This window comes from Manis pentadactyla, chromosome 1, assembly GCF_030020395.1.
Source record: "Manis pentadactyla isolate mManPen7 chromosome 1, mManPen7.hap1, whole genome shotgun sequence".
Classification (NCBI taxonomy): domain Eukaryota; kingdom Metazoa; phylum Chordata; class Mammalia; order Pholidota; family Manidae; genus Manis; species Manis pentadactyla.
This window is the reverse complement of record NC_080019.1, coordinates 78814760-78837300: the sequence shown is the minus strand read 5'-3', so window position 1 is coordinate 78837300 and position 22541 is coordinate 78814760. Positions and strand designations below refer to the sequence as shown.

Genomic DNA, 22541 nt, shown 5'->3' with positions numbered 1-22541 from the left:
CAAAAAAATAAAGAATAGTAAATACTTCCCAACTCATTCTATGAGGCCAGTATTACCCTGTTAGCAAAATCAAACAAAGATATCATGGGAAATGAAAACTACAGACCAATATTGCTTGTAAATACAGATGCAAAAATGCTCAGCAAAATGCTAACAACATAGTAACCACATCCAGAAACATATAAGGATTATACACCATGACTGCGTGGGGTATATCCCAAGAATGAGAGGTTGATTTAGCATGACAGTCAATGTATGTTTAGTATGCTAAACAATGTATGCATACATGAAACCACACAATCATATTAATAGATGCAGGAAAAGTTCTTGACAAAATGAAACATCTCTTCATGATAAAAACACTAAACAAACTAATAAATGAGTTCAGCAGTGGGAGTCTAAAACAGTGAAGCCGTTTGGAAAATAGTCTGGCAATTCTATGAAAAGTTAAAGCCAATTCTACTACTAGGTATATACTCAAGAGAATGAAACACATATGTCCACACAAAAACTTGTACACAAATGTTCACAGCAGTGATATTTATAATAGCCAAAAAGTAGAAACACCAAATACCCATCAATTAACTAATGGGTACATAAAATGTGATATATCCATACAATGGGATGTCACTTGGCCATAAGAAGGAATGAAGTATGAATGCATGCCACAACAGAGATGAACCTTGAAAAGAGGATGCTAAGTGAAAGAAACCAGACACAAACACTATATGTTACATGATGACATTTATATGAAATGTCTGGATTAGGGAAATCTGTAAAGACAGTGGTTTACAGGGCTGGGTTGGAAGATGGAGAAGGACTCCTAATGAGTATGGACTTTCTCTCAGGTTTGGTGAAACTGTTGTGGAATTAGATAGCAGTCATTAAAACACCTCTTTGAAGTTAAGTAGACCTTACTATCTTTGTGACCTTAAACAATAGCAATAAACATAATAACAAACATTTACAGTGCTAATTATGTGCTAGACAGTTTTGTTAATTCCACTACAACCTTATGAGGTATATTATTGTCTCCAAAGGATGAACCTAACACGTAGAAAGGCTAACATGTTACTTACTGTTTCAAATCTTACTTCTGCATATGAGAATAGTTATTTTAAAAGGTTTAAAAGGATTAAATGAGATACTATGTAACATTGTTGGTACATGTTACACATTCAGAAAACGGAACATCTCTTAGTGGATGTCCTGTGATCTATATCATCTCCCTGTAAAAGGTCATGCTAATATCCAGTGTATTATAATATTAATAATGTATAACACTTTCATTTGTTTTTGAACACAGGACCCCCTGCACCTGCTGTCCCTCCACCTGTAGGCTACCCAGGAGGCTTGCCTATGGGATACTGTGGTCCACAGCACTCCACTACCATCCCCTTATACCAGCCACCTGGCAGTATCCATCCTATCCAGTACCAACCTGGCAAATATCACATGCCAAATCAGTTTGCTCCAATAACATGGATGCCAGAGCCAACTCTTATGCCAAACTGTCCTCCTGGTCTGGAATATTTGGCCCAGGTACTCCACACAAATCCAAATTATTTTCTTACGAAGTATGACTGGGGATCTCACAAGAGCTGAAAGGCTGCATAGAGTGGATAAAGGCAATGGGTCAATTATGACAGATGTCTAAAGACTGTAGGAGTGGTAGTACTAATTGCAGAAAAGTGAACAGGGAACAGGGAATATAGGAACAGTTATGGTGGGATGAGTATGGTTTTCTAAAGGATGCATGTTGAATTTTAATATATACAAGATGTCCTGTTGAAGGCAGTTTAAAAAGTAGGGACAGAAGAAAAACTACCTACCAGTGATGCTAATTGAGGTGTCATTTTCTTGGAAGAGTTAATAAAAGCAACAAACACAGAATGGAACAGTAGACAGAGAGAATCACTGAGGAGCTCAGCTCATTGCTGCTCACTACCCACAATTTTCATTAGCTACTCCAGCCACCACCAAATGTAAAATGTAAATAAAAACAGGTGACCTACCAAGAATATTGTCTCAGGCCAAGTTCCAGAGACCTTCTTCCTACAACACAGTGACTTCTTATTTTCCATCTACAGAGACATTAAGAAGCTACCAGGACAACCAGGTCAGAAACTGGGGCAGTATGTCAGACTGGTATACCAAATGGTATTTTTAAAAAATACATTGGAAATTTGAAAAAATTGCTTAATGAAAATAAAATAAAAGTAGTATTGGAAATCTTAGAAGCTATTGAATTTTGTTCTGCTTTTGGACAAAGGAAGCAGTGAAATATGTTATAAGCGAGGGACTTGCTAATTCAATGTGTCTCCCCACATAGTCAACCAGATATTCCTTGGAACTGACATGTTTCTCTTTTCAGTTTTACATATTGATGGAGACCCTGTTAATCCTGTGAATTGAGAACCATAGTGTTGATACTTAAAAGTCAGTACAGTTAGATCAGGAAAACTGGGATTTTACATAAGCCAAAAATTTTCCTAAATTGTTATTTTAGCAAAATGTTGACAAAATATGAAGCTTCTCATCCGAGTATGGCACTAGAATAAACTTCTACATTATTTTAGAAGCTTATAGATGCTTATAATTAATCAGTTTAGAAAGTCTCTTTCTTATATTTGATATCCTTGGAAATCCAAGATCTGGAGTAATTTCTCTTTTAAAAATGCACAGCTTTCATATTTTTCATTTAAATGAAAAACAGTTTCTTACTTTCTTCTGTTACTCTGAGAGAAGTTAAATGAACATATTTTATGAGTTCTGTTTTCCCTTTCAGGAATGTTTTGAGTTAAGAAAAATAAAAAAATAAAACAGGCTTGGAGCCAGCCAACTTGGTTTTTAATTTTAGTTCTACTCCCTCCTCACTCTGCCAGCTCGAGTAACTTTCCTAACTTGGTGCTTGTATTTCATCATCGAAGTCGTACTGGCAATACATACCTTATTGAGTTGTTAGGAGAATTTTTAATGAGATAAGACCCTTTACAGTGCCTAATATTTTTGACACATAGGGCCCACCTAATGGGTGATAGCTGTGGGGATGTTATTAGTTGAAACACCTTTCAACTGGAAGATACAAAGTCAATCATTTTCTGCAGTACTTTTTTTATCCTAGTCTTTTTGCAATCTCATGTACAGATCACATGAATGTTTATCTGGACTATCAAGATTCCATAGTATCCAAAGTAGCAGGAGTCTGTTATTTCTGGAGTACTCTCTTGGATAGTGACTCCACCAGTTTGTTAGAGAATTGCTTCTTAGCAGCCACTGTGTCTTATTGGGCATACTTCTTGCACACTAACGGGCATCATTTCTTTAGAATATTTTGCTCAGGAGTGGATGCTTTTACCAAGCAGTGAATATTTTTGCATTTTAGTTCTAGATTTTAACATCCTGGATTTTTCAAAAAAGACAATAAAGCACCTTAATGCCATTTTTGATATTTTTATAAGGCACATTTAAACCCCCTACCCTGACTGTGTTTTCATATATAAGAAAAAATGTTATGAAAGGATAGTATCCTCTCTATACCCTCCTGTACTGAATCACAGCACAAACATTCTTATCCAGTTACTGTTAGCTTCATTTATTGCTACATTCATGTATTTTTCATTAATTAATACATTCAATGAATATTTGATGAAAATGGCATTTCAGGCAGTGTTGTGGAATCTGGAATTCGGAATGACCTAATAATTTATATATCGAAGATTATATAGATATGATAAGTCTGTCCTCATGGAGGTTTCTTCTTTTCTGCTAGAATGTTGTCAGGTGTAAGAGATATTGGATCCATCAAAGTATCTGTCTTTAAGGTACAGGTAGAAGTTATCTACTGGTATTCCCAACCTCCTTTTCCAAGGGATCCCAGAATGCTTCCTCCTATTTGCCCTAATCTATTCACATGCTTCCAGCCCTTGTAGACCTTGCCCTTATTAAAGTATGCACCTAGGGAGACCCGGGCATTAGTAGTTCAAGTGGATGAAGCCTCTGTGTTATTCTTTTCCAGAGGTGCCTGTGAAATAGTATGAAACTGGACATCCCCTATGTGAGGGCCACCCTGGTTGACTTGCTCTCCCTAAGCCACACTTTCTCTGTTGCTGGTCCATGCTAAACTGTCCCGAACTTCTTGAGCAACTTCAGCCTGTAGGTGACATGTCATTGAGACCAGTGAGTAGGAACAATCTGTCAACATAACTTCTCCTCGATGCTGTTACTGTAGCAGGAAGATGGTTTCCCGATATGCCAGACAACTGTTTATCTTTTAAAGTAGAAATGCAGAAAACTAGTTTTCTTATCTGGACAGCTCTGCTAATAGCTATTTGATCAGGTGCAGATAAAGGAAATTTCACTTGATAAAAATTTTTTGATTCCATTTAATTTCAAAAAGATATTTTGGTATCCACTGATATGCTTTAATACCTATCTGATCAGTTTCTTTTCTAATGCTGATTTGATTTAATTCGGTTATTTCTATCTCCCCTAACTGCTTTGTTCTATTCCAACAGTTGGACAACGTACATGTTCTTCAGCATTTTGAGCCTCTGGAAAGTAAGTATAATTTTGTAGTGTTCAGCAGTATTTGAATCAAGTGGAAATTTGCATCACCCAATATCTAGTGCCTTATTTATATTGATCAGTTAGTGGTTCAAAGAGAAAGGACTCCTCTGTTACCCTCCCTTCAAGAAAGTAAGAAAGGGAATTGTTTTATATAATTTCATCTATTTATGCATCATATGTAAGTTATTAGACATGAAAGGACTTGCATTTCATCTCATCAGTTTCCCACCCCATACCCATCTGCTCCCTTGCATCTTCACCTTTCCTGGATGAGTAAAAGAAGGATCCAAGAGATTAAATGGGCTGGCCAGGGGCACCATAGTCAGCTAATCAGTGGCAGAATTAGAAATAGAATCTAAATCTGCTGAGTTCTCGTCCAGTGCCGTTGCTCTGGAAGTCAGAAGAAATCACAGTAAACAAGGCCTGCTCTCAGTTTAACCTTGATAAATCACTGACCCTTGCTGCACCAGATCTACATGTTCATTTGAACACCACATATAGCCTTTGACTTTCCTTGGCTCACTTTCTTATTTGTAATTAGTAATGACCCCAAACATTTCAGCATAGTTCATGAGGTGATTCGTTTATGGTCTAACATATGATTTTGTTTAAATGGTTTTATAATTAAAGTTTCCTTAATTCAGATACTCTAGGAATTCTTTTTAATCTTTGTTTTTATTTGGGAAAGTTTTTTAAATTACTTAATACTGAGCTTCTTAAATGAAATATTTAAAATTTTCAAAATCACCAAATAATAGGGCGTAGGAAATATTGTGGTGCTTTAATCAATTCATATGTATCTCACCTGAAATTTTTAAAATGCTATTTGCTTTAAGCCTCTAAAAAGTGTTAGAAAAAGACTTGTTGAGGCCCATTTTGACTGCTTCTAATTTAAAGTGGCTTTCTCATTTTAATTTTTAGGGATAACACGTTTTGAAACTAACAATAGATATGATATTAAAAACAACCTGGACCAGATGGTTTACATCGTAACTGAAGACACAGACGACATTACCAGGAACACTTATCGGACGCTAAGGCCCTTTGTGCTCCGGGTCACTGACTGTGCGGGCCGAGAAATCATGACCCTGCAAAGACCCTTCAGATGCACCTGCTGCTGTTTCTGTTGCCCCTCCGCCAGGCAAGAGGTCAGAGAACAGAGTCCAGTCACTGGTCCTTGCAGATCCAACTCTTCACACCACGGTTGTGCTCTTCCAAAACTACACAGGAGAGGGTTTTCACAGGCTCTGCCAGTCGGAATGAAAGAAGACAGTGGGGAGGGAGGAAGCCAGATTGCCTCATTGAAAGAATTCACAAGGGGCTTTTTCTTGTAGATTCATGCTTTTCGGAGCTAATTGGTGGGTCATGCACAATTATGGCTATTTAGTCAGAGACTACAATTCTATCAGCTGGGTCTACTGAATTAGAAATTCACCAATCAGCTAGAAGAGTAGTCACACACATTTGCCCAAATGTGCCTCCAATGTCCTCACATAAGGTGTTTGCTAAACTTGAACGTGTTCTTTTAGAATCGGAAAGGACTTTAGGTACTTCTGCTCTACCATTACAGTCTACACCTTGCTGCAGATAAAGAAAGGGTGGCTCAAAAAGGTGAAGCGCCTCACGCTAGGGTTGCCCTTTGCCACGTGCTGGGACTAGAATGCAGAAATGTTGAGCTGCAGTGCGGTTACTCTTCCGCAGCCTGCGCAGTCTAGGAAAGTTGTCTGCTACAGGGCAAAAGCACTTTTTGAGAGGCGTCCAAGGGATTCTGAATTTCAGACATGCCAGCCACTTACATCTGGACAATTTACTTAATACCTCTTTGAGCCCCAGTGTTCACATATATAAACTGGACAAACAATACCCCTGGGATTGCTAGGATAAGTATGTTAAGTACCAGCATTTACAATAGTAATTTATTTACAGCCTTCTCTGTAGCCTGATTAATTCACCTGTAAAATGTAAATATTAATAGTACCTATCTTGTAGGATGATTGTTTTGAGTATCAAGTAGTACGTAAATGCCAGCTGCTTAGTACAATGCCTGGCAAAAAGTAGAGTGCTCAGTGAATACTAGATACTGTCATCAGATCCTTGCTCTTTTGGTTGTGCATATGTACACGTGTGTAGGTAGCACCCGCCCGTGTCGCTGCTTCATTTGCAGCTGGAGGTGCAGTGTCCTCCTGGCGTCACCACTGGCTTCGTTGCGGAGCACTGGAACCTGTGCAGGGCGGTTTACAGCATCCAAAATGAGAAGAGAGAAAATGTGATGGGGGTGCGTGGGCCGTGCTCGACCTACGGCTGTGGCTCAGATTCTGTTTTTGAGGTAAACAAATATAAAAATACTGTTTCTACTGTTTTTTCTACATGTATTGACAGACCTCAGAATGATTGCTTTTAGATGATTTTTTTCATGTGAATGAGGAAAGAATTAATTAACAAGCTGACATCAAATGATTTTCAAATTAGTGGATTGCTTAATATTTTCAAAAGTGTGAGCTCCTTTCTTATGATTTCAGTGGTTGTAAAGGTCAGAAGAAACTGTTTAAAACACTAAACTTGAGAGTAAATAGCCAGACCTAATCTGTTTATTTTATTCTTGGTTGCATTTAATTAACCACTTTTACCAAAGATTTCTAGGATCAGAATATAGGTCATAAATAATGAAAGTGCCTAACCAGAAACATACAGAAATACACAAAATACCACAGAACATATAGAGTGCCCCCAAGATTGAACAGATTGCTTATTTGTGAATAGAAGTCTTTCTGCATTCTCAAGAAATAAGACACTGATAACATGAATAAAACTCATAAGTTATAACACTTTGTCAGGAAAAAGAAAATTCCCTTTTATTTTGCCTTTATCTCATGGCTAAAAAGTGATTGCTTATTACCCTATGAATCTGACAGAGAAGATTATTTAATTATTTCCTTAGCTTCTTAAAAAGTCCTCTCTCAATGCCTTGCAATTCAGCAAGTCTCATTGTATAAAATTGCTCATTCAGGTATGTCCTATAATGCCCAGTAAACTCTTCAAACATTGCTTCTTTATAAAAGACCATTGTCAAGAAATAGAAAATGCAGACAAGCCATATTTGGGGGTCAGGGTGTTTGGGATCATTCTGATCTCAACAGTTAAGTATTTGAATATTTTCCCTCTGGCAAGTGTCAAAGTTCCCCTTCTAAAAGCGGAAGCCCTTTGGGATCCTGACTTCCTTTAAGAAGACAGGGTGGATTTGGCCCACTAAAGCCTGGGTGATTATATGGTGTGTATGAAGTGTAGAGAACCATTCCTCCTTGCTTTTGCTCATGCATTTCTCTATATGAAGAGACACTCTCCCAATCACCAATTCCTACCCTTTGCTATATGGAGAATAATTTCAGAATCAATTCAATTCATACTTCCCTAATAACTCATTTAAGAGTGAAGTAAGAGCACTGACCTGAGAATTTTAAGATATCCTCAGCCAAGTTATTAACCAGTTGGAAGACACTTAACCTGTCTTGGTCATAATTGCCCATTTGAAATTGCACTATTAGTATATTCATTTCCTGCCTTGCCATGTATGTATCTCAGTGTTATTTGTTTCTAACTAGAAGAATAAAGCATGTAGTATAATATTTTTCAATCATCATAAAGTCACATTTTTATTCATTTTCCTAGGTTAAATCCCTAGATGGTGTATCCAACATTGGCAGTATTACTAGGAAGTGGAATGGTTTGTTATCAGCAATGGGCGATGCTGACCACTTTGACATTCATTTCCCAGCAGACCTGGATGTGAAGATGAAAGCCATGATTTTTGGAGCTTGCTTCCTCATTGTAAGCCTTCTACTTTAGAGCTATCTTGAGAGACTTATCTTTCTGAAGAGAAGCAGTTTAGTGTAGTATGAAGGCAATATGCTTTAAAATGAGGCCAACTTCTGTCTCTACAACTTAACTAGTTACCTATTTTGCAAAGTGTTTAATACTTAGAAGCCTCAGTCTCCTAATCTGGAGAATGAGAATGAAGATGAGAATGTTTATCATTTTCAGGGTTATGAATATCAGCCATCTTATGAGTAAAGGGACCAGGTGAGTGCTTGGGAAGCTGCAGGCACCCAACGGGTATAATTGTCATCACTGTATGTTATTTATCATTCTCACTACTTAAAAACGGCTGTCCTAGGATTTCATGATGAAATAAAATAACTCTAAAGCCTATGTTCTTTCTCTCCACCTTATTGCTTCTCTGTCAGTGTATTTCTTGGGGTTATACCCTCCTTCAATTTATTAGGTACAATTCCCTTGCTGTATTACTGATTAGTGGTTAACATTCTGAAGTAAAGCGTAGAAAAAAATTGATAATATTTACCTTGAAAACATGATTAGCATGTTACAGTTGGTCTATTTAACTTATGTAATATTGATTATCAAACTTTTCTTCTTAAGATTGAAAATTTAGTTAATCAGTACCCCCAAATGGAAAGCTGACTGGCTACCAATATTTAAGTTTGTAATTGCTGCTCTTCATATTAGGTCCTCTTCATAAAAATTTCATTAGATTTGTTTATCCTTAACTAGTATGGGAGGGTTTCCTGATGAGTTATAAATGATAATATTTTATGCATGTCATCTAATTTATCTATCTATAGATACAGTTCTGTATTTACCTATCTACCTCTCTCTATATGCATGTAATTCTTTTTCCAATTTCAGGACTTCATGTATTTTGAAAGATCTCCACCACAACGTTCATCAAGATAGATGGACACAGCAAGTCAGCAATTATGGTTAATAAAAAAGAATTTAGAAAAGTTGGATTGGGCTTACAGTCCCCTCAATTATTTGCAAATATATTTATCTGCTTTTTCAGAATGTTTTTATTGCATGTTAGCTCTAACAGGTAGGCTAAGCATGTTATTGCACTTGAAAGAAACAATCTAAACATGTGTTTCAATTGAATATCTGTCTACTTGGCTACTTGGTAGACTAGAAGTTCACCCTGAAAAAGTGATGACTCATTAACCAAGTAAACATGTATACAGTGAGCTTGAAAACACTTACCCATGAGATAAGGGAAAATGAATCCCATAGCTTTGACATTAATGGGTAGTAAAATGGTGAGCTTAAAGCAATCTTTGCTGAGATAGAGTAATAGAGCTTCCATCTCTAACCCACTCCTACTTCTCCTCTCCATCAAAATGTCCTAGTATTGAAGACAAATTTGATTCCAGGTGAAAAAAATTATACTTCTCATCTTCAAAAACAGAAAGGAAGGCAGATAGAAAGACTATATTTTATTGTACAAGAAAAATTTACCTGTGTACTTTTGCAAAGTTTATGTTTCAATGGAAAATTTGATTTTATTACAAAATGAAACTTGATTTTTATCCTAAGATTTGTGTTTTCCATACCTATTCCCTCATTGGCTAGCATGTGCACTCAGGAGCTCCCTATGTATGAAGACAGGGTCACACTATCAGGAATAGAGGCAACAAGGGCCACAGTCAATCTAGGTCTCTGAACAACAAGCTTGCATTTAATACATGTAACCTTTCTTGGTCACTGATGCCTTATACATAAAATTTGTTTGGCTAAATATCTAAGATTGACAGTTGAACTTTTTTACCTCATTTGATGTGACACAAAGGAGATCATTGTTTTTGCTGTCAAAGGGATCCCTGATAATCAACGTGCTGTTTTATTGCAAGAGTTGGAGTTTTGTTTTTAATTTTTGAAATGTGATATTCTGTGTAGCCCTTTGTACAAGCAGTAACTACAAATTCTGACATTACTTGATACTGCTTTGCTGCTTTTTATTTAAGTGATAGGTAAATCTGTATCTATGCAAAGAAAGTGATAAAACAGCAAACATGCTACTCCTCTGTGACCTGTACTTATCAGTAAAGATTATGTAGGATCAACAGAAAGTACAAATTGTACTTGCTTGTATTGACTAGTTAAAAGCATAGTGTATTGCTGAATACACTCTAATAAATCAACGAGCCTCTGATGCAATTTAGCTTCCTATCTGAATATGGACTGAGTTCTTTCTGCACAGCCAGTATGTAAAATGTGATGCATTCTTCAAGCCCGAGTGTTCTTAGACGTGATTACTCTGAGAGGAGGGCTTTCACCCACAGTTCTTATTGAAGTGAAATTAAAGGTGCTCATTTTTTAACTGTATTCATCTTTTCATGGTGAAAGTTGTTTTACTAGTTTCTTGTAATGTTCATTTTTATGTGCTACTATGAACTTTTTAAAAAAACATGTAAAAGCTGCTGCTTTCTAAAATAATAATTATTTTATATTTGCATACACAACTGCAGTCTTAAATAGACATGTATTTTTTTCTTATCATGTTTGACATTTTATATAGGAAATCGGACAAATAGTATTGAGAAAGTTTATCTATGTAAACTTCATTTTTACTTGCTTGCATCCCTGCATTCTGAGACCTGCTCATTAATACGAAGAAAAAACAGTTTTTAGCATATGACATTTTAAATTCCTGTTTAAATTTTTTGTGGCCTTAACATGTCTTTTATATAGTCTCTTTCTTTAAAAATAATACATATCTTATATTTTTATACTATGACTCATATTGTAATTCCTATACTATGACTCATATTGTAATTTACACTATGACTCATATCATAATTTCTATATTTCTTAATATTTCATAAAGTAAAATTTATCAGATCAATTAAAAAAACAAGTTATTCTCTGACATTTCTGTGTTTTTCATGCTTCATCACATTGTTTATGGCTTTTAAAGAAATATGTTCATAGTAGAGTGCTGTTTTATTATTTGACTTGTGATTGAGCCTTTGTTAGAGACTGAATGTTTGGGGCCCCCCACCCCAAAATTTGTGAATTACCCCAATGTGATAGTATTTGGCAGTGGGGCCTTTGGAAGGTGATAGGTCATGTGGAGGGACTAACCAAGGGGTTGGTGCCCTTACAATCTGCCAGGGCCTTAGTCTTGGACTTCTCAGTCTCCAGAACTGTGAGAAATAAATGTTGTTTAAGCCACCCAGTCTATAGCACATTTTTGTTACAGTAGCTCAAATGGATTAAGTCAGAAATTGGTGCCAAGACGTGGGGGATGCTGCTGTAACAAATACCCAAAAATTGGAAGTGACTTTGGAACTGGATAATGGGTAGAGGCTGGAAGAGCATTGAAGTGCATGCTGGAAAAAGCCTAGATTGCCTTGAACAAAGTTTTAAAGGTGATTTGAGGGCTCAAGAAGAAAAGAGCTAAAGAGACAGCCTCAGTCTTCTTAGAGATTACCTAAGTAATCCTGAACCACATGTCAGTAGTGCCAACTTTAAAAATAAAATAGCCAGTTATTTTTCTAGCAAAATGAGTTTATTTAGGAATAGCAGCGGAATTGCGATTAGGGACAAGCAAACTATGACAACACCATAGGCAAGTCCAAAGAGACACAAGGATGGTCAGCATTGTTAGGTTTAAGGAGGACGTTTGAGGAGGGATGTTCTGAACAAAGTTCCTTGGAGAAGAGAATATGAAATTGTAGAGGTTTCTCACTGGCTGCAAGTGGTGGTTAGTGCATTGTTGCTGGGGAAAAGGGAGATCTTCCCCTTTTTCTTAAAAGTGGAAGATAAACTTCCTAGTGAAAAGTATTCTCTCTTGTCGAGATTAGAATTATGTCCCCTCTTCCTGCTGGTTATGCAGGCTGCACGGAGGCACGTGGGTGAGAGCTCCCCCTTCAGAGTCTCCCCACTCTATGTTAAATGAGGTTTGCTTTACTCACTTCCACAGTAGAAATACGGACTTTAAAGGCTGTTTGATGAGGTTTAGGTGGCACTGAGGAACCTGTTACTAAACAGTGGATAAAAGGTGGTCTTTGTCATAAAGTGGCAAAGACTTGGCTATATTGTAGCCATGTTCTAGTGTTTTGTGCAAGGCAGAACTTGGTGAATAATGAAACGATATTTAGCTGGAGACAAGTTCTAAGCTGTGCTGAAAGTACAGCTGGGTTCCCCCTGACTGCTGCTTATAGTGAAATGCAAGAGGGAAAAAGGACCTAATAACAGAATTGTTAAGAAAAAAATTAATAAATAAGAAATGGAACTTAAAGATTTGGAAAATTCTTAGCCTATTGAAAAAATGATATTTTAGCAAAAAATGAGAACACTAAGGGTGTGGCCAAGGTGCACTGATAAAAGAGACTAGTATGGATCGCTTTCTCATGAGAAGCCAGGCACTCACCTCCAAGACACTGGGAGAATAATCCTGAAGGTGATGCAGTAGCTGCCACTCCCATTACAGGCCCTGTGTGCAAGCCCAGGGATGCAGAGTGAATCAAAGGACGGGTGGCCAGCACCTGTGGGACTTTTGTGCACACTGCCTGGAAATAACTCACATTGGGGTCTCTGTTCCTGTGCCACCCCAGATGTGGCTCTGGTGGGCCCAGGCATGCCATGGGCTTTAGCGTCCACTCCTCCAGAGGGTGCAGGCAGCAAATTCTGTTGGTGTCCATGTGGCCCCATCTCCACCAAGGCTCAGAATGCACAGGCCAAGGGGCAATGGCCGCCTCCACCTAGGTATCAAGGAGTGGGGGCACCTGGAAGAGCCTTGGGCTTGGAACTCCAGCCCTGTAGAGCCAAAGGGTCCCAGCAGAGAGATCCTGCAGGGCTGTTCTGCCAAGCCCTGCGGGTGATATGGCCGTCCCCGCAGGTCTGGACAGCAGATCATCGAGTCAAAGATTATCCTTGAGCCTTATGTTTAATGTTTGTCCTCTTTACTCTTGGGCTTACCTGGGAACTGTTAATCCTTTCTTCTTTCCTGTTTCTCCCTTTTGGAATGGGAGTGTCTTCTATTGTTGTGCCACACTTTGTCCAAGTGTGGTTAAAGTGAGGCAACATATGCTACACAGTAACACAGAAAATCTTCTTAATGATCAGATTTTCCAGAAAGCATACAAAAAACTGGTTATGAGACTAATTTGCATGACGGCTGAATTTTTCAACCAACTAGATTCTAAATAAATTAAAGTTAAGTATAGAATAAACATATTTTGGAACCACAAAAGTTTTTTGGTTTCACAGTTTCATAGCTAGAGAGCAATTTGCCTCAGGATGAATCATACCTTGAGTCTCACCCATATCTGATTTAGACTAGATATTGGACTTTAGATTTTTGAGCTGATGCTGAAACAAGTTAAGACTTTATGACACTTACGAATGGAATTAGAACCCTTAAAAAAAGACTCAGTGAGCTCCCTTGCCCCTTCTGCCATGTGAGGACAATGAGAAGACAGGGGTCTGTGAACCGGTAAGTGAGCTCTCACCAGCTGTGCACTCTCCTTGGACCTGATCTTGGACTTCTGGAGCTGTAAGAAATAAATTTGTGTGAAGCTTTTTTTGTTATAGCAGCCCATATGGACTAAGACAGCCTTTGAATATTTCTTTCCAAAAGGGATACTTGGAGTAATTTCTTATTATGAGGTTTATTCAAAGTCCTTGCTTTTTTATATAACTTTGATACTAATAATTTCTATAGTGCTGTGTAGTGGTAACTAGCTTTCTGACATAAGTAAGTTACTTATAAATGCTTATTTCTAAGCCACTTCTTTAAGACATATTTAAATTTTAAGTATGATTTCAGTGCCAGTATTTAATGCAGGAAAGCTGCTAGAATTTGTAACTGTCAGTGAAAGATGCATTTTAAAACAAGTTTTCTTAATGATCAGATTTTCCAGAAAGCATACAAAAAATTGGTTATGAGACAAATTTGCATACTGGCTGAATTTTTCAACCAACTCGATGCTAAATAAATTAAGGTTAAGTATAGAATAAACAGTTATTCCTGGGAATGCATCCCACATCTCTTCACACAGCTGGCTATTTTTCAGTCTTTCCCCCACAGTGTTTAAGGTTTAATTTAATTTATACCGAAAGATGCAAGCTTGGAAAACCCATAGGTCTGGGTTTAATAAACTAATGTCAAATTTGGCTTTTTGTCTCATGATAGCTAATATTTAAAATGGGTCTTTTCCTGTAACTTGATTGACCTTCACAGACTGCACTTCACATTTGCCTCTAGGCTTTTTAAATTACAAAACCCAGAAAAGAGAAAAACAGAATAATACATTCCAAGTGTGGTCAAAGTGAGGCAACATATGCTACACAGTAACACTTGGCATAGTTAGTAACAGCACACAGTAGGCATTCACTCAGTATTTGCCTAATGAATAACAATACACTTGGTGGACATAATGGTGAAATATTTATTATAGCACCCAGGAAAAAGTTTTACTATCCTCTCCACGATTTCACTCTATTAATACTTTATGGAGCATCTAGTAAATTCAGGCACTGAGCTATTTCTGAAGGCAGAGAGAAATGCAAAGGTGAAAATATATGTAATTAGTACCTTCAGGGGTTCACAGGCTAATGGATGAGACAGGCTTTTAAATAAACAAAAAAATATACATCTTAGAGGACCACAATGGACATGTGTTCAATGGGATGTTAGCAAATTCAATAGAGGCCCTGTCACAGCAGCACCTCAGATACTGTATATTTCTGTCCCATTTAAGCAGACAGTTTAGGCTGACTGGTTGTATCATATGCCAGGTATACTTCCTGGCCCTGCTGGAGGGAAGATGCATTTTTTAGTTTTGTCTGCAAGTTGAATGCATGGTAAATGCAATTGAAAGGTCAATTTAGCAAATGTCCATCTAGCAGGACAATTGAAATGTCCATCTAACAGAGTGGGATTCATTTTTTTATCACAGTAAACATAGAGCCCAGGAGAGTGGTACGTTTAAAATGCTCAACAAACATTTGTTGAATGAATGAAAACAAATCCTGATATGTGTATGACACTGTGCTAGGTTTACAAGGAGACAGCAATCAGCGAGGATAGAGCAAGTAAATATGTAGTTACAGCACAAAGCTAAGGAATTGTTGCACAAAATAAAGATTATTTTGTTTGTGGCTGTATATGTCTTGTTCTCACAACTGCATTATGAGATATACATCTATGCCATTTTCCAGAGGCAGAAACAAACTTCACGAAGAGAGATGGGGTGCTAAGGAATTTCCTCCTCCTGCTGTAAGTGTAATTAAGGAAAACTGAAGTGTTGGATAAGAGGTGAGAAAAGTGTAAGCTCCTGGAAGAGGGAGAACCAAATAGGCGGAAATAGTGCAAGAGTTTGTAAAGCTGTCCAGTTTCAAGGTTCCAGCTAGAAATCTAGCCAGGCAGCACAGTCTCCCAAACCTGTTTCCCCAGTTGGCCACAATGTGCTGGGGGTGAGTGTGCACTGCTGTGCGTGGTAGAGGTGGGGGAACATGCTAAGGTTGGTGTTTCTGCATGCAATATCTAAAGAAAATGTAGAGTAAATTATAAAAACATTCTGTAATTAGCTAGGTTAATGGTCGCTCATTAAATTTTCCTGCAGTTCCTAGTTCTGCTGCTTCTCATCAAGACACACTAAGAACCAGTTGTGAAGTCATATAGTTTTGAGATGTATAGTTAGTGGGTTTGCCTCAAAATATGATTCCAGGCTAGATGAATCTTCATCTGGGCACACGAAGAAAAACCAACCTAATCATGAGACCAGTGATTTAATGTGCCCAATTACCTGTAATAACAATGATGATCATGATGAACACAGCTAACTCTTTTCAGTGCTTTCTGTAAGTCAGGCACCATTCTGGTTCTAAGAACTTTGTGTACATTAACTCATTCAATTCTCACAACCCTATAAAATAGATTACTATAATAATTCCCATTTTATGGATGAGAAAATGGAAAGTTAGGTATCTTACACAAAGTAACCCAGCTAGCTTCCATCCACAAAACCATTATTTGAAGGTGACTTCAGAGGCTAACCCTAAATTGCCTAAACCACTATGCCCTGAGATTTCTTTGTGTGTTAACACATAAATATAGGGAAAAAGAAACAGGAAAGTGGTGGCATGTTACCACACATTTCTCAGGTTCAGGACTATGGTGGGGAAGCCTGGGAGGCTCCAAGGAGCTTTGGTCTGGGGGTGTGCTCTCCCCTCCAGGCTTGCTACTGCTTCTGCTGGGGCCCAGTGGTATAGTCAATGGAAGACAACTTTTATGTTATTCTGTCAGTTTGGTGCTTCCCAAGTCATGCATAAGTTTTAAATATGAGCCCCAAGGCAATGAAGACAAATCTTGGTTATGAATTCTCATTGAATTCATTTTTTTTTTCCCCTCTACTTGAAACACAAGCCTAAACAATCAAGCTTGGTCTCTGTTTGCCAGTATGTTGGTCACCATCTACACTGGAGTGTATATCTCTTTGAGAGTTCCCATCTTATTGGAAATATCACTTTCAATACTACACTTCCCTACCTAAGGTGAAATCTTAGACCAGTGCTAATAGGGAATAGGTAACTCATTCTCTCTGGAATGCCGAAGACAGTGTCAGCCTGCGTTTAATAATCAGGTATTTCAAATTGCTCCTGATTTTGACCTCTACTAAATTCTCTTAGCCTCTTAGGAGCTATCTTTGCATTTAAGCAGCTTTTGGTTATACATTAGCTAGACTTTCTATGTATTCCACAGTAACAGGATTTTAAGATGATCTGGTTTGCAACATTGCCAGCAATGGGAGTGATCTATTTTTATTATTTTACTGTGAAATAATTTTATTATGAAATATTCAGGGGATAATGCTTTAACATAAATATAAAATTTTAAACAATTTTGACCTTGTAAATTATTACTATTTCTTAGACCAAACTGACAAATTTTTACTTTCTATTCAAGGTGATATATATTATTTTTCTATCATCATGTTACCAAATTCCAGATTCCCTTATAATACATTTAATGTCCCTAATACTGTTGTTATGTAAAAAAGAGTCAGCTAGCTCTTCTGAAATTATAGAAACAATCCTTTAATTAAACAATTTTAAAAGTTGTTTGTTCAAATTGTCTTAGATAATAGTCATTAAACATTATTTGAGTTTTAATATTTTTCATCATAACAGATAAATCAGACAAAAATTAGACAATTTCAAAACTCTTGATTATGCAGGAATAGATACATAGAGGGTGACAGAGAGAAGTAATCACAATGACAGAATATTCATCTAGTTTTACAGCCTTCACTCCACACCCAATGTCAGTCTACTATAGGGGGCAGCACAAGCTCATGGATTTCTTTGGTAAAGTGCTCATTTTTTCATCCAAGAATATATCGATACTAATTTATAAATTTTAATGAATATAACAAAAGGATTTTAGAGTTAGAAGGGGCATTAAGGACAATCCATACAATGATGAAATTGAGAAAGACCCAGTTCAGGTGCTCAGTTACACTGGGAATTAGCAGTAGAATTGAAAGTATGGCTCTCCATTTTTTATTCCAATTTCCTTCCACCACACCAAAAATTTAACAATGATTTAAAACATTTTAATGCAACATCCTTCATAACATTGAAATGTTGAGCAATTAAAAAAAAAGAACAGATCCAGTTTCAAATGTTTATAATGCTCTAAATCATTTTTAAGCACATGCTTATAGTGTCTTCCTCAATAACCAGACTAATTTCACAGAGGTCTTCTTACTATAAAGGAGAAACTAAATTGCTTTGATAGGAAAACAGCAACAAGAACATTTAAAATGTTTACGTCAAGGGTAACATAGAGGTTTATTGTATTCAAGCTTTCATCATTGATACGATGATATCTTCTGTAGTCACCACTCACATATGAGTTCACTTTGTTATTAAAATATGTATATTAAGGGTTTTTTTTAAAGGCTATTCGACAAATTTTTCTTCTTTGAAGAAATGTATTGTTGGTTCAAAAAGGAAAGTAGTCAAGCAAATACAATCATGCCATTACCCTGAGAAGGGAAAGGGAAATGGATCTAATGGGCAACTGAACACAACTCTTGCCTAGATGTGACCTAGTTTGCCTGTTGGCCCAACAGATGACATGGCTGAGGACATGGGGATATTTTATTCACGGATCTGGCAGATGGGATGATAGCTATGAGGATTCTTCCTGAAAAGGTTTAGCATCAATTTTATCCCCTAGAGCTGCTTTGCTATTATTATTTTTTCTATTAACTAGAACATTTTCATTTTCCTCTGTGTCTCCTGTGTCCATGTATCTGTCTGCACCCTATATGGCTTTGTGTATTTCTGTATGGCACACTCGGGCCACTGGTTGGAGGTATGGCCACAGGACCTGCCTTGACATGGAAACAGGGAGAGCTTATGCTTCTTACTAATAACTCTAACATTCAAAAGAAAACTATACTTATACTGCTGGTGTTTTGAGAGATTACTTTGTGAATAAAATCAATTGTGAGATAGACACAGGAGGGAAACATATATCATTTTTATCCTGATAAGACTATTTTAAAGACATTCAATGTTCTCTGGCAACAATAGGTTTACAGAATGGTGTGGAATCAGTTACCTCCCTGTCTCAGGCTGAGCCGGACAGTCAGAGGGATCCCTGGTAGAGGCTTGCTCCTAAAAATTTACCCCACGGAGGAACTAGGAATGTGTGCTTCCTGCAGACAGGCTGCTTTCCCAAAGAGAAATGAAAAGAAGGGATCCAACTGGTTAAGCTCAGTTCCTTCTTTCAATCTCTACTAGCTGGGTAGGTCATCCCTGCTCCCTGAAGCAAGTACATGAGGGCAGGGGAAAAACCAGTGTTCTTTAATGCTGCTGCCCTTCCATGGGAATGCCAGGAGTGGTGAGTGAGTGGTAGAGATTGTTGTGTCCCCTCAAGTCCTTCTCACCTTCTTCCCTATGTAACAGCTTCTCATCTCACTGATTCACAGTGAAGTCTGGAAAACACACAGTTTCCTGAATATAGTGATGTGACAGGTCTGAGCCATTAAAAGTGAAGTGTGGTAACTTCTTTAAAAGATAACTGACACTTACTGTTTGCCTCTCATTGTTTCTCTCCTCCTTCCTATATACTTGGCATTGGAAAACAGGTTTTAACAGTGGATGCCTCTGAAAAGTAGAATTAGGGATATTCATTCTTGTTTTAGATGCTTCTTTGTTGCTTGAATTTATTGTAATATTCATTTCATAACTTAAAAAATTAAGGATAAACTTTTTAAAGTTTCCTATAGCTGTCCCTTTCTCTAGGATGCTGTATTTTAGGCTATAATGTAGGTCTTTCTAACCCTGAAGGAACATTAAAATTTATTCGGACTTTCCTTAATTGTAGTGTAGAGGCCTGCCCCACCTCTTACCCTCTGTGGGTAAAATCGCAATATTTCCAGAATCTCTTGCCTGGCTTTAGTTCATCCCCATATCAATAGGTGTTTCCAAGGGCTGGAGAGAGGTAGTCCATCTCCACATCAATAGGTAATTACATGGGCAAGGGAGGGCTTATCTGGACTGGAGAGGTTGGGTAGACCACTCCCTTTTGCTGCAGCCATGTAGAGAGTGACGTGAGTGGACTGCTTGTAAGAAATAAATGGATTTCTCCCATTTTATTTCTCCCTTTGACTGATTTTGGCTTCAAAGCTATTTGCCCCAGGATTTTCCCCCCAGAGTTACACTAATAACTCAGTAAAATGTCCAAAAATCTCCTTTATTCACCTCTTCCCCAAGTCTTACATTTGATAATAGTTTCTTAACTGCATTCCCAGGTCCAGCTCAATAAAGAAACTAATCACTCCCAAGTCCACTCTTATCACTCCTACTCCGCCCTTAATCCTTCCTTTTGGCCAGCTGACCAACCTTTCAGATTTTGCTAATTTTTTTAATGGACCACACAAAAAAGTTTCCAAGAAAATGCACAGATTAGTTGACTGGTGTTTTGTGTTTGTGTGTGTGTACAGAACTTTCAGGACCCTTTCTTCAGGAATCATCCCACTTTCATTCATGTGAGGTTTTAGGCTTTAGTGTATAGCCTGTCAGTGTTGAACTTGGAATTTGAGTAAATTTGTCTCCTAACTGCTGCTTTCAGTGTCACTTTCAAATATAAACTACAGAGTCTCCTTCAGTAAATATTCTATTGAAGAGAAAGAAGGACTACTATTTCTGCCAACTTGAAAACTCCCTTGTCTGGAATTCTCTGTCAACAACACAAATCATCACTATAGATAACAAATACATAAGAGAACGACCAACACCTAAATTCTAGCAGTGTCTAGTATTCAGCTGTGGGAGGGAAGCATGTATCTAGGAAGCACTGGATATTTTCTGCAGAGACATTGTGTTGTATCAGATAGAGTGTACCAGACTTTGAATCCTGAGTGTAGTCCAATAGCCACCCTTCCTAATTAAGTCACCTTTGGCTAAAAATGAAGCTCATGTGCTCCTCCACTTCTGCCTCTGTAAAATTAAAACCAGAATTCCTGACTTGTTTTGATAACAGTGTTAATATGAGAACTCCATCGAGATAATTATATGGATAAGTTTGGACTATCCCAAACATTAGCATTTTTACTAGGTAAAAGAAAAGAAGGAAGAATATGAACAGGGTTTGTTTTGCTTTATATAAGGAAACTTAATCGGGCTCTAGTAAAGTCTCTTATGAACTATCAAAGAAAACTGACCCAGAAATACCCTCAAGGGATAAAAGAAATGTCAGTTAGCAAGACAGCTGTAAGCACTGATTTTTTTAAGGAAAAAGAAAAGATGAAAAGTGCCAAGCCACAAGATTAGCCCCTTTAGAGGATCCTGGCATTCTAACTGGGGATCAGAGATTTGTTAAATGATTATGTTCCCTTCCCTTGGTTAGATCAATGGAAGCATTAAGTCATCTGACCCAAGGATGAGTCACCGACAAACTTACGGGAAGATCCTCAAAGTCTGAATGTCAAAGTAAATGAAATGGAAAAAATGTGTATGGATGTCATGTTTCCATATGTCTAGAGAGATTAACTAGTTTAAATTCCCCTTAAGAGCAAGAACCCATTCCTGCTCTTAGGGTTCAAAATATTGACCAAGAAGAGAGGCAGAACTGAAATAAAACAAAAGCATTCATTTGGGGTCTCAGAATTGTAATTTGGGAACCATATATTCACGTAGCAAACAAAAGTTAGGGCTTTTTAAAGACAATAGGGAATGTTTGTATATGTTGTTTACAAAGACTTTTGAGTAGTGTTTGAAGGAGAAAACTAATTGTGACTGAATAGAATTTGTTGCTGAGACTATCACGGAGCAAAGTCTCTTACTGAACCAAGTTGCAGATGTTCCAGGTGAATCCTTGTGTTACCTACCAGGCAGGGGATTGTGAAATTCCTCGGGTCTTGTCTTCTTGAAGAAGTCAGTCCAGAGATCCAGCAGAGAATTAAAGCAGCAGGAGGCTATTATTTAGCACAACTCTTATCTGAATACACTCCAAGGGAGGAGGTGGCCAGAATTTAGGTAGACAAAGGCCCCATCTTTTAGAGAATGGTCTATTTAGCATATCCTGGCTGGGTGGTGTCCTTTGATTGATAGGTTGAGGTCATTTGATTGACAGTTCTACTTATACACCCACTCCTCTTGGCGTGCATGTCTTTTCCCAAAATGCACACAGAAAAGCCCAAGGTGGGGGCAGAGCAAAACTGCAATTTTATTTTAATGAGATTATGATGAAGTGTGGTTTGGGGGTGTTCTTAGTTTTGTTGGATTACACCTGTGCTGTGATCTGGGTAGGACTGGTTTGGCCTGGTCCAAATAGGCACGAAATTATCTCCCTCAAAAGCCTTGGTTGTCTTCAAGTGGGACCCCCCCTTAACTGGGTGTTTTTTCCTTGACCGTATCTTCCCCTTCCCCCGCTGCTCATACCTATTTTCTACCTAACACTTGGAACACTAGTTTTGAACTGGTTTGGCCCAGTACAAAAGTTCATGGTTCCAGTAGTGAGGATGAGCAAAAGACCCATTTCCTTAAGGACCTCCTGGTTCTATTTTAAAAGCCCTTAGCTTACATTATATCAGACTTCTCTAACTTTGAATATGTGATAATTCAGACAAGCTCTAGACTCTAGTATACTAATTTAGTTTTCA

General features: G+C 37.7%; 1 protein-coding gene across 4 annotated transcripts in view; it reads left to right on the top strand.

Annotated features, from left to right (window-relative positions):
* The window catches only part of PLSCR4 (phospholipid scramblase 4), a 141194-nt gene extending 129910 nt beyond the window's left edge, over positions 1-11284 (top strand). For all 4 annotated transcript variants that reach the window (XM_057498927.1, XM_036896419.2, XM_036896417.2 and 1 more), the window contains 6 exons: positions 1307-1542; positions 4518-4560; positions 5491-5717; positions 6734-6895; positions 8236-8394; positions 9271-11284. In XM_057498927.1, the coding sequence (XP_057354910.1) occupies positions 1307-1542; positions 4518-4560; positions 5491-5717; positions 6734-6895; positions 8236-8394; positions 9271-9318 (875 nt within the window). In that variant the 3' untranslated portion in view covers positions 9319-11284. The remainder of the gene's footprint in view (positions 1-1306; positions 1543-4517; positions 4561-5490; positions 5718-6733; positions 6896-8235; positions 8395-9270) is intronic.
* The last annotated feature ends 11257 nt before the right edge of the window (positions 11285-22541 follow it).